Below are 12,748 nucleotides of genomic sequence, written 5' to 3' on the forward strand. Positions count from 1 at the left end.
ATCTTATCCAGGCAAGGCTTGAGAACATGCTCTATCGTTGAGGACTGCTGAGGCAGTCTCAGGGATCCCAAAGGGACCCCAAAAACCACTGGCAACATTTATTGGCATTTTTTCAGCCTTAAATGAAAGCAGAAGGACGAAAGGGGGGAAGATAAAGGTATGTGTCTGTAGATAAGAGACATTTATGGCAGAACATCAAATGCTTTGTCATTAAGGGGAAGCCAGACAATCAGTGACAGGGTAGAATATAAGCTTGTATTTGTATACTTTACAATTAATTGATTAATCCTCAAAGTCAGAGGCTACTGTACTGGAAATCCCACAAGAATAACTGGGTTTTAACTATTAATTTTTCGAATCTGTAAGCTACCACTTAACATTTTCTTTTTTCAAGGAAACTAGCAGCACAGGGTAAAATAAACAATGCCTAGCAGTCACCAACCATCTCTGATTATCTTTACAAGAAGACTGAGACAGGGATTGAAGGCTGAGGTGGCAGATATAAACAAATGTGATGTATATAAAGATACTCCCAATTTAAAGCATAATATGCTGGCTTTTGAGCTGCCAATCTTCACTCAGGGACAAGATCTTCAATTTATTACAGATTTTATAAGAATGTCAGTTTGGTGCTTAACAGTTCCTATCCGCCTCTCTTTAAAAAAAAAGGTAGTCAAACTGGGAAAAAATCAAAGAAAGGCAGAAAGCATGATCTAAAGTGTGAAGTGGCTTCAATAGGAAGAATAATTAAGCCAACCAGATTTCTTCAGTCAAGAGAAAAGATTATTCTGTCTTGGCTACTGCTGAGCAGTGCTCCCATAGCATCAACACTGTCTCTCCAACATTCCACTCCCCCCACCCGTAGGCTGGACAAGGTCTTGGGAGGGGATATAACCAGGACAGCTGATCCAAACTGACCAAAGAGATAGTCCATATCATATGATGTTTGCTCAGATATAAAAGCTAAGAGAAAGAAGAAGGAAGTGGGGTATTCGTTACTTACATTTGTTTTCCAGAGCAAGTGTTACATGTACTCAAGCCCTGCTTCCGGAGAAGTAGATGGACATCACTTCCTAATGGGAAGTAGATAATAAAATCTTTTGGTTTTCTTTGCTTGCATTCAATTGAAGGCAAACAGCTTATATTCAATTGCAAATCTATATTAGTATGAAGACAATAATCTAGAACAACTTTAAACATAAAATTTTTCTACCATCAAGCTCATGCTAACTAAAGCCTATTGTGATACTGCCATGTGAGAATTTCTTTTTTCAGTACAAGGAAACATATCACCCATCTGTTAGCAAGCATTAAAATTGTCTCCGTTTTCTTTTCCATTACATAATTATTCAGTACTTGAAGTTATGGTGAAAAAAGGTTTTTTCATCAGTCTATCTGTAAGAAACATAGCACATCGAGGATCTTTGACAAAGTGTGAATAGTCATCAGTGAGTAAAAGATTGTAGTAGAAAACAGAACTTTAAAGAATGCTTCAATGGATGAGCTTTTGTGTTGAGTAACTCTTCTTGTGTTGAAATGGAGAAATTAGTTTCAGTAATGTGTCTGACCAGTACAGTATTGGTGTGTGTCAGTGCTTATCTCTTTTTGGGATATAAGTTGACTTTGATGGACGGTGGTTAGGGCAGAAAAGGAAAAATGGAGAAGGAAATGCAGTAGACGACTAGCAAACCTTAAAAATTGTAACTGTTTTAGTCTGGACAAATACAAAAGCCAAAGCAAAAGCAACCAAACAATCTCTCCCTTAAAATAATAAAAAAGAGAAAAGGGAGATGATCCATGTCAATTTAAAAGACATAATTATTTGGAATGAGATTCCATTGGCCTAAATTTAGTTATACAATTCAGACATAGATCTGAGTTAAAAGTTGAAACTGTCCCATCAGAGGAGAGAAACATGCATGTTCAAAGTGTGATTTATTTGATCCTAAAGCAGAAATCTAAAACTTTAAAACTTTTGTCTATAGATACAATAAAAATATCAAATAAGGTTCTTTGTTTGATATCAGTTAACTTATAGTAGTCCTTGAGGAATTCAAAGGAGAATCCTTCTAAAACTAGGAGCTTGATTAAGAAACATAATTTGGGAATGAAAGGTCATAGTTCATTCATTATGACTTGAATAAAAGGGAAAGAGTTACTGATGGTAATTAATAATGCACCAAGAACATTTCCTGTGAGACCATATGCAAAATACTACATTCTGGAATTCTATGATTGTCTTGGGGTGACTGTATGATGCCTATATCCCCAAATAGTCTGTTCTGTTGGTGTTGAGTATTAAATTCTGCAACTTTAAGACTGGTTCCAGGAGTGAAGGGGGGGAAGAAGAAGTACAGAGTTTGTTATCAGAGACTGCACGGGCTCCCCCGCATTCCTGCACTCGGACTGTGTTGTCTGCGGTGGATAGCGAGAGAGATCTCTCCTTTACTCTTGGTTAGTTTTCTGGCTTAGCTGAGGCAGAGAAGCCCCCTGGACTGTTTTTTTTTTCCTTTTTCTGTTTTCCTGGAACTGTTTAAACCTGCTCTGGACTGAAAACCCAGAAGAGCACCGGGAACTCACACCTGTGGCCCACCGGGCCTGGCCTGGGCCGCAGCATTCCCCAGCACAGGTGGGAATGAGAGCAGACTGAGTGAGCCAGGCAGCCCATGGAAAAAACTCTTCTAAATCTGTCATCTCTTCAGAACAGCGAGAGGTTTTGCTGTTTGATATTGTTCATTGTTGTGCTGGGAGGTATGTTGCCTGTTGAATAAACAGTTTTCTTTTTTTTCCACTTCTCTCCAATTTTTTTTCTTTTTTTTTCCCGAGGGACCTCATTCAGAGGTTTCCTCCCAAATTTGTCCTAAACCAAGACAATGATAAACAGATTCTTCAAGGACAGTCTTGATTAAAACATTGGAAATAAAAAAAAAAAACTGACCAATAGTTGGAATAAATTTGCTTTAGTTAGATGCCATTGTTTTGTTTCAACTTCAAGATGTAACAGTATTTCTAACCATTTCAAGAGTTTGTAACAATTTTAAATTGAATTAAAGCTTTAAATATCCCCAAATAAGAAATCATGTGTGAATAAATTTTGACCTTACAGAACTTTGTGAAAAAGCCACAGTTATGTGTACAGTAACCCAAGACTGTGATCTATGTTGAGACATTTAACACCAAGAAAATAAGATGTTGTCTTAGCAATAGTTGTGAAGCATACTTGTGAAATTATTAAATAGTTAAGTTTCAGTAATCAGGACTTGTTATTTGCAAGACTACATCTGCATCTTAATTTTCTTCTTCATGTTGACTCATGCTGCAGTTTTATTATTTCAGTTTTAACTACTGAAAAGATGCTGATATGTCTTGAGAATAACATTTTTCTTCACTTCTAAGGGGAGCAATTGAAATGTGATGCAGTGTATGAATGTGAGACAAGCTGAGAGCAAATGAATCTGATTATTGCAGAGTGAAGACAGTACTTATACTCTTAGTGTGAGAATCTGTGTTCAGTTCTTTGTGCGCAACCCACTTGCAGGTCTGTAATAAATCCGTCGGCCTGACAGTTTGTTATTTTTCTCAAGGTTTGTAGGCTTCAAAGAAACAGGACACCTTTTCTGTTTTCAGATCATGTGTAATCTGCTTTCTTTTGTGCTTCTTAGGGTTTTTCTGCAGCGCCAGGATCCCTGTTCCCTCACAATGTGATATTAAGCAGATTGCATAAAGACTCTAATTCTGTTGGTCCATTGCCAAACAACTTTCTTCCTAGTCCATTCCTGCTGTTTTGGCATTTGCCAGGTAGTGCCTCACTGTGAGGTGACAGTTCAGTGGGGAGGAGATTTTGTGTCGGCACCAATCTTGCCAATGACTAAACATTTTTGATGTAATCCCATTTATTTCTGATCATGGAACACTGACTTCCACAAGACCATTCCACATTTGTTTCCTCATCACATATGAGGTAACTGTTTTTGGTTTTGCTGGCTTATTTTCATTCACCACCTGCACAGTTGGTTCTGAAATTGCAACCCAAATTTCCCTTCATGTATTTGCAAGGGCACCTATATCAGCAGTAGCATTCATGACTGCTGCTATAATCAAGAGGTTCAGTGAAACAGACACCCCTCTCAAAAGCTGTATTATGATACTTTCTGTTACTGCTGCCCCATCTGGATTAGATCCTGCAATTAGTGCATGAGTCATCCCCATCTGCTGCAGGAAACTAATACCTTCTTCCATTGTACACCAATTTCCAAGGGATGACATTAACTTGGCAGTATCTGCATATGCTGTTAAAACTACAGCACACAACAACTGATATAGCATAGGTGCAGCAACATCCTGTCTGTCAGGACCCTTGATATTTTGTAACTAAGCATATCTCTGTTGTATCAGATTGTCACTGACTGTAGGACTTAACAGTTGTTTTTCAGCTATTGACAAGTGGATACATGCAGCATCACTATCTCAAGCTCTCAAAATACACACTAAGATGCTTTCCCCACACTTTTGCTCATAGATCTCTAAAAGTTCCCTTAACTCCTTTGGGGTATAGGTGTGTGTGATCTGTACCTCACCATCTGGCAGATCCTGCTGCCCCTCCATTTGTATGAGGGGTAGCAGTTCTACCACCTCCTCATCTGTTAAATATGTCTCGAACTCAATGTGCTGGTTTCACCTGGGAAGAAGAAACTCAGAGAGTTCTCTCTATGAGAACTTCCTCTGTGAGTGGATTGGACCAATTGAAGGCTGGTTTGGTTACTGACAGCCTGAAAATCCAATTAGAGAAAGTTAGTTCGCTCCGTGAACACACATTTTGAAGGAAGTAACTCGGGAAAAAGGACTCTTTTATTTCCGGTGGCTGACCAGGTAACACCGGCAGGCCCGAGCTCCCTCCCATGGGGGGGGGGGGGGGCCGGGAGGCCGCTTGGGCCCTGTCTGCAAACCAGGGGACCCGATGGAAAAGCTTGTAAGTAAGACCTTAGTTCAGCTTCCTCCCCCATGGGCCCGTGGCTCAAGGGAGGCCCGGCTCCTGCTGCTGGCTTGGAGAAGCTTCGGAGGGGCAGAGCCCGCTCAGCCCCCCGCGCGGCCTTGGGGGGAAGGCAGCCGGGCCCCTGTCTGGGAAGCAGGGGTGACCATGGGCGGTGTGGCTGCTGCAGCTAAACCCCAAAAAGGCTGATGGACATCTCAGCCGCCCCCCTCCCACCCAGCGGGGCCTGGGCCTGGCCCTGGCCCAACTCTTGCAGCTGTGTGAAACTTTAACTCTTTCGTGCTCAGATAAGATTTCCAAAACCTCCAGCTTTCCTTTGAATATGAAAGGGGGAAAAGGAGATACTCCGAAGTCAGTGAATCAAGATCTAAGCTTTTAAATAGGAGAATGAGAAGATGCTGTAAAATTAGCTGAAAAATCCTTTTGTAAAGTTGTAGGGATGGACTGATATCGCACTGAAAATTCCTATAAACCGTGGAGAAAAAGACATGGGGGGTTGGAGTGTTCCATTTAATAGATTATTTGACTAAAAGTACCTGTGTTGAGAATCTTTGCCCCGAGGAAAGAAGGGGATCTCGGTTTTTTGAGGATGAAACATGAACAGAGAGAAAAGAGATGAAGAGAGCTTTTGCTTTGGAACAATTAATTCTTAAAAGTAATACCCCATGAGTTTAACATGGCCCATAAGCACAGCTATGGGAAAGCTGTGAAGATGGGAGGAGCTTCATGACTTTGCAAGCTTTTTCCCGTGTGGATGCAAATCGTGAAAGTAAAACCACGAGAGGACTGTTTTCTTCCTTGTGGAGAAATCCCTATAGCCTGGCAAGAAAAACTTCTGTCTCCAAAGTGAATTGAAAAAGGACTATTTAAGTTGGGAACTGACTGAAGTAGTTTTTTGTATTTTTGTTTTGTTGTTATAAAGGTTGGGAGAGGAAAGGAAGAAGTGGTCTGAAGATCTTATTCTGAATTTGGTTGTTTTCCCCTTTCTTTGTGTAGTTAATAAATTTCTTTTTATACCCTTTTAAGTTTTAGGCCTGCCTTGCTTCTGCTCCTGGTTCTGTCTCACAACAAAAAATGAGTATATTTAAATTGGCAAATCAAAACTATGACATTATTTGGTGCATTGGCCGGGAAATTCAAATTAAACCAAGACACTCAGTCTTGGAATTCGAGGACTCACTCCAAATATTTCCATCCCATTGAAGATTTCATGTTGAGAGCATGAACTTGGGAAACCAAAACCTTACTTTTCCCATGTTTGTGCCTTAATTTGTGTCCCAGTTACAGAGAAAAGAGAGTGGAGTTTTTAGCACTGTTCATTTGATACCACCCACTTCATTGCTGGGGGTGCATGGTTTTGGCAGGAAAAACCTGGGGCCAGAAACTGGAAACTCTTTGTTGTAGTCTTGGTCTCTGAAGTGCAGTGGACTGTCCCCTTAAGCTGCAATGACTTGATCCCTTCTGCTACTCGATGGCTTTTTGTCCTCTTCCCATTTATCTTCCAGAGTGCTACTATGGAGTTGTGGTCTTGAAGTGGATGGCTCCAAGTGGCAGAGTTGGAGGCGGCAGTTCAAGAAACTGTGGAGGACAGAGCTCAGCCAGCATCTGCACAACCTTTATTCAGACAAACTAGCTTCTGGGTTTTGAGTACTTTTGCTATTGATTCTGCTGTGGCTATTGTGATTTTAGCAAATTGGTATTTTCAATTTATAATCTCTCCTTATTGTCTCTTCATTAATGGAAGGGGCAGGGGTAAGGGAGTGGTTTATTTAGAGTTGAATTCTGTGGTCGTTGTGACACACACAGAAAGAGAGGGAGACAGACACACACCTGACTCCAAGTTGGATGAGCAGGAAAAGCGCTTTATTTATATGACATGACTATTTATGGAAATCTAACAATGATCGTGGTTTGGACAGTGATGAAGAGACCTCTGACTCTACTGGCTCATCACAATGTCAGTCAATCCTCTCTTCCTCCAAAGAGGAATGCAAACAATACACTGTTTATCAGAAAGAGTGTGAGAAGGTGTAACATGAATATGTCAACATCAGAAGGCCAAAACTCCAGGGCAACAGAATTCACTGACGATTGTTAAAACCAGCACATCCAATTGGCACACAATGTGAGGCTTGAGAGAGAAAGTGAAATAGCAATTTTCATTGAAGCATTTGTGTATTGGGTACAGAACTGCCTGGTTACAATGTTGCTTAATCTGCTCATGTGGGTGCAGTACCTAGGCCTGTATATATTCTCATATGTGGTCCTTGTGATAATATTTGTTAAAGTAGGGAGAGGGATAAGGATTGGTCTGTTGGTGTACAGTGTGACATTTGTTTATGATATAATAACATCACAGGCAATGAGGGTTATCTGGAATGTGTATTTGTTGTTGTTTGCCTGTCCTAGCCTGGACTGCTTCCTCTGGGGATTCATTAATAATCATGCTTTGTTGGTTTGAAAGACAGGTGTCTGCTAAGGCAGGCAGGAGCCTCCCTTGGAATGGAAAATGTAAACCCCCTCCCTCTGAATTGTTATAATTTTGAAATTAAGGAGCTCTCAGTCAAAGATATGAGAATAGGAATAACAGTTCTTTACTAGTATGTGTAATAAAGCAAACAAACAACAACAACAACGGCATTAACAACAAACAGAACCACAAACCCAGCAAGAGTCGTCTTGGCTGCTCCCAGCAGGGCAGGGAGAGGTGAGGTCAGGATGCCAGGCACCTGAGCAGATGTTGAAAGGTCCCTCTTTTAGTGAGGTAGGTGTTCATAAGGTCCCAGTTCAGTGGCTGCTCTCACAAGCAGAGGCTCACCCCAGAGCAGAAGAAGCAGCTCTGAGCTGGGCTCCAGTGGCAGCAGCGAATTCCTTTCCCCAAGCCACTTGGAAGCAGGGGCCCCTCTCTCTCCATGGGTCTCCTACCGGATCACAATCTCCTCCAGGCATCCACCTGCTACAGCGTGAGCATCTCCTCCATGGGCTGTGGGTGGATCTCTGCATCCCCAGTTGTCCTGGGGTACAATGCAAAAATGTGTATTCTATCACCATCTGTTGAAATGTGGGAGGGGTGGTGATCCTTATCTCTGTGGGAGATATCCTCTGCTGATGTGCCATCTGATAAAATCAGGGGATGATCATCGTTATAATTTCCCAACCCATCCTTCCTCCAGAAGATATATTCTGTTAATGGGCCATTAAGTCCTATTGCGTGACTGATAAGAATACAGCATCCCATTGGGAGATGCTCCAGCCAGGGGGAGGAGACAAACATTTCCTACCTAGATAAAAACTGAGATTTGGAACACCAGGGCAGTCCTTTCCACTGGATCCCAGAGGAAAGTCGGACCTTTTTTTTTCCACATCATCGCTGGACCTTCGGAGGAACACCTTCTACAGGAGCACTGCTTCAACTGAATCATATCTGTCATCCAGGAGGACTGCAGCCACCATTTATAAAGACTGCTACCAAGACCCTGACTGACAGGGTGTCAGGTTGTATTTAGGATTTTGTCGGTGGTTTTTTCTTTTATATTATTGCATGTATTTTATTTTTTCTCTTTTCTCCTATTAAATTGTATTACTGACTTGGAGTCTCGCACTGGTTTTACTTTCAAACCAACACATTTATTGGCGCCCAACGTGGGGCACGAAGGGTACTGAGAAAAGTCAGTATTAGAATTTTGTATTCACCATGATTCTCAACATGCTTACATGGGTTTTATATCTTGCTCTCTATATTTTTCCGCACATGGGGAACTATCTGCCAGCTGTAATGCTCCTGTGTAGACGAGGATATGGTATAAAAATTGCTTTATTGGCCTATTATGTCTACTGCATGATAACCTCTGAGGCAATGAACATAATCCGGAATATATACTCGACTTTGTTTGCTTGTCCTAGTCTAGGTTGCTACATCCGGGGTTTTAAGAATCACACCCAGCCCTTGGGGGGAGGGGTAAAGAATTATTTTTTCCAATCTTTCCGGCCTGATACAGTAGTTTTTGGAAATGTTGAGTTCCCGCTGGATGCTAAGGAGAGCATAATATTGTTGTTAGTTCTGCTTTGTCTCCTCTGCACAGCCTTTACAGCCTACAACATGCTTAGAAACAAAACACTACATGGTGTAGTGCAGTGTATTCTTGAGGAAGAGGAAAAAAGAAATAAAGCAACTGCTTCCATGTCTGCACAGAATGTCACAAAGGAGAAAAGGACCAAACACAAAGCAAGAGCGTCCCTGTCTATGCAGACTGCCACAGAGGAGAAAGGAACCAAAAGCACCATCAGCATGTCCATTCAAACCATCACTGAACCAGAACAGCCTAAACCAGTAGCAGTTGCCCCCGTTCAGAAGAAGAAATCAAAGAGCAAATCAGTTCGCATAGTGACTGACAAGGACGTGACAGGACCTTGGCACCCAGCCGAAGAGACAGAGCCAGAAATCATCACTCGCTCTCTATCCCTGGGTGAGCTGTGTGACATGTGGAGGGAATTCACCCGCCAGATGAATGAGTCCATCCTGACCTGGCTGCTCCGCATCTGGGACTCTGCAGCCAATGACACCATTCTGGATGAAAGTGAGGCCAGGCAACTGGGATCTCTGTCCCGGGATGTGGTCATTGACCAGGGGATTGGGAGAACCCAAGATACTCTCAGCCTCCAGCGGCGACTGCTGACAAGTGTGAAGGACAGATACCTTTGTAAAGATCTCCAGGTGCACCAAGGAAAATGGAGTACAATAGAACAAGGTATCCGATGCCTGAGAGAATTGGCTGTGCTGGAGATCATTTTCTCAGAAGATGAAACATTTCCTAACAGCCCAGACTGTGTCCAGTGCACGTCACAAATGTGGTTAAAATTCGCACGGCTTAGACCAGAGATGTATTCCCGTTACCTGGCAACGCTGCAGTGGAGGGAAGGTGAGGACACTGTAGGCGTCTTGGCCAATAAACTAAGAATTTATGAGGACACTGTCACAGCCCCATTTCGTACCCATGTCTCATCCGTGGAAATAAGGCTGGTTGAGCAAGTCCAGAGCTTAATTGAAGAGGGCCATCAGAAACTAAAAAAAGAACTTAAGGAAAACACGTACCAGATCTCCCCAAAAACAACAAGAGTTTCTGCCATTAGGAGCCGGCATTCCTGAAACAGGGAAAGAGGACACACTCCACGAGGTAACCTCTGGTTTTTCCTTCAGGAGCATGGAGAAGACATGAGGAAGTGGGATGGAAAACCCACCTCCTCCTTAGCAGCCCAGGTACGTGAGATGAAAAGAGGGGCACCTACCACAAGAAGCTCATCTAGAGTCAATGCTGCTCCAGTCTCTCGTGTACAGAACTCCAGACACTATCAGAATGATGATATGACTGATCCTCTTGAAGGGAGCTCAAGAACCTATTTACAGGAAGAGAGTAACGTGTACCAAGACCAGGAATAGAGGAGCCCTGCCTCTAGCCAGGTAGAGGAAAGGGACAACCGGATCTATTGGACTGTGTGGATCCAATGGCCTGGCACATCTGACCCACAAAAACATAAGGCTTTGGTTGACACCAGCGCCCAATGTACTCTGATGCCATCAAAGTATGTAGGAGAAGAATCCATCTCTATTTCTGGGGTAACAGGAGGATCCCAGCCGCTGACTGTAGTGGAGGCCGAAGTGAGTTTAACTGGGAACAGGTGGCAGAAATGATACCGAAATAATGAGAAAAAGGACTAATGTAGATATAGTAGTAGTCATGCTAAGGCTTAGAAAACTGCAGTTCTCGGACAGGCCCTGGGAACCAGCCCTGGGAATGAGCTGGGGACTGTGGAAACAATAATTAAAGATAATTAAAGAATTTAGTGGAGCATATAAGAACATCTAGAAACTTTCAGGATAAGGCTAAAGTATAATAATAAATAAAGGGTTCTGGTGATGGGAAAACATGCAAGGGGGAATTAAAGGGGGGTAGCCTATAGTTTTGAATAGACAAGCATGCAAAATTTATAACTTTTAGGAATGATATCTACAAGATTTATGTATCTGTATTGTCTTGAAGAATGTGTACCTCTGCACGTGGACTACTTTGTAAAAAGGTATAAAAAACTTGACGAAAAAGGGAACTGTGGGACCCTGACTTTGGACGCTAGTCCGCAGGTTCCCCGGGCCCTGAATAAAGCACCGCATAAACTGACACTCTGTTAGTTTGTGTTCTGTTTGGGGCATCGGGCAGCAGAAACACCCCATCGTGACTGGCCCAGAGGCCCCATGCATCCTTGGCATAGACTGTCTTAGAAATGGATATTTCAAAGACCCAAAAGGATATCGCTGGGCTTTCGGGATAGCTGCTGTAGAGACAGACGACATTAGAAAACTGAACACCTTGCCTGGTCTTGCAGATGACCCCTCTGCTGTGGGACTACTGAGAGTTGAAGAGCAACAGCAACAAATCACCAGAACAACAGTACACCGTTGGCAATACCGTACTGACAGAGACTCAGTGATTCCCATCCATGAAATGATCCGTAAACAGGAGAGCGAACGGGTGGTCAGCAAAACCCACTCACCCTTCAACAGCCCCATCTGGCCTGTGCGTAAATCTGAAGGAGAATGGAGATTGACTGTAGACTATCGTGCATTGAATGAGGTGACTCCACCGCTGAGCGCTGCCGTGCCGAACATGCTAGAACTCCAGTATGAGCTGGAGTCCAAGGCAGCAAAGTGGTACGCCACTATCGATATTGCCCATGCATTTTTCTCCATTCCTCTGGCAGCAGAATGCAGGACTCAGTTTGCTGTCACCTGGAGGGGCGTGCAGTACACCTGGAATCGTCTGCCCCAGGGGTGGAAGCACAGTCCCACCATCTGTCATGGACTAATCCAGGCTGCACTGGAAAAGGGTGAAGCCCCCGAACATCTACAGTATATCGATGACATGATTGTATGGGGGAGCACAGCAGGGGAAGTCTTCGAGAAAGGAGAGAAGATTATCCAGATTCTGCTGAAAGCTGGTTTTGCCATTAAGCGAAGTAAAGTTAAGGGACTGGCTCAGGAAATTCAGTTTCTAGGAGTGAAGCAGCAAGATGGACCTCGTCAAATTCCAACAGAGGTAATTAATAAAGAAACACAAGCTTTCCTAGGTGCCATAGGCTTTTGGAGAATGCACATTCCTGAGTACAGTCAGATTGTGAGCCCTCTCTACCTGGTTACCCGCAAGAAGAACGATTTCCACTGGGGCCCTGAGCAGCAGCAAGCCTTTGCCCAGATCAAGCAGGAGATTGCTCATGCAGTAGCCCTTGGCCCAGTCAGGACGGGACCAGATGTGAAGAACGTGCTCTACTCTGCAGCCGGGAACCATGGTCTGTCCTGGAGCCTGTGGCAGAAGGTGCCTGGTGAGACGCGAGGCCGACCACTGGGGTTCTGGAGTCGAAGCTACAGAGGGTCCGAGGCCAACTACACTCCAACAGAGAAGGAAATCTTGGCTGCCTATGAAGGGGTTCAAGCTGCCTCAGAGGTGATTGGCACAGAAACACAACTCCTCCTGGTACCCCGACTACCAGTGCTGGGCTGGATGTTCAAGAGAAAGGTGCCTTCCACACATCATGCCACTGACACCACATGGAGCAAGTGGATTGCCCTCATCACTCAGCATGCCGGTATTGGGAATCCAGATCGCCCTGGGATTCTGGAAAGAATTACAAACTGGCCTGAAGGTGAGACTTTTGGATTGTCTTCTGAAGAAGAAGAGGAGCAAGTGGCACGTGCTGAGGAAGCCCCAC

General features: G+C 43.5%; 1 protein-coding gene across 2 annotated transcripts; it reads left to right on the forward strand.

Moving 5' to 3' along the window:
* The first annotated feature begins 4,741 nt into the window (after positions 1 to 4,741).
* Positions 4,742 to 11,163, forward strand: LOC148220168 (uncharacterized). Of its 2 annotated transcripts, none has more exons than XM_088155594.1 (2): positions 4,742 to 4,869; positions 6,496 to 11,163. In XM_088155594.1, exon 2 carries the CDS (start codon positions 8,685 to 8,687, stop codon positions 10,134 to 10,136), a length of 1,452 nt encoding a protein of 483 aa, XP_088011720.1. In that variant the 5' UTR covers positions 4,742 to 4,869; positions 6,496 to 8,684; the 3' UTR covers positions 10,137 to 11,163. The 2 variants fall into 2 exon arrangements, with proteins under 2 accessions (XP_088011720.1, XP_088011719.1); XM_088155593.1 differs by having other exon boundaries at positions 4,862 to 4,969.
* The last annotated feature ends 1,585 nt before the right edge of the window (positions 11,164 to 12,748 follow it).

Source organism: Sturnus vulgaris, chromosome W (genome assembly GCF_052056855.1).
Source record: "Sturnus vulgaris isolate bStuVul1 chromosome W, bStuVul1.hap1, whole genome shotgun sequence".
In the NCBI taxonomy this organism is placed as follows: Eukaryota; Metazoa; Chordata; class Aves; order Passeriformes; family Sturnidae; genus Sturnus; species Sturnus vulgaris.

Bases quoted from the DNA above. Each gene is read 5' to 3' on its own strand.
- LOC148220168 (XM_088155594.1), top strand. From the start codon at position 8,685: ATGATTCTCAACATGCTTACATGGGTTTTATATCTTGCTCTCTATATT.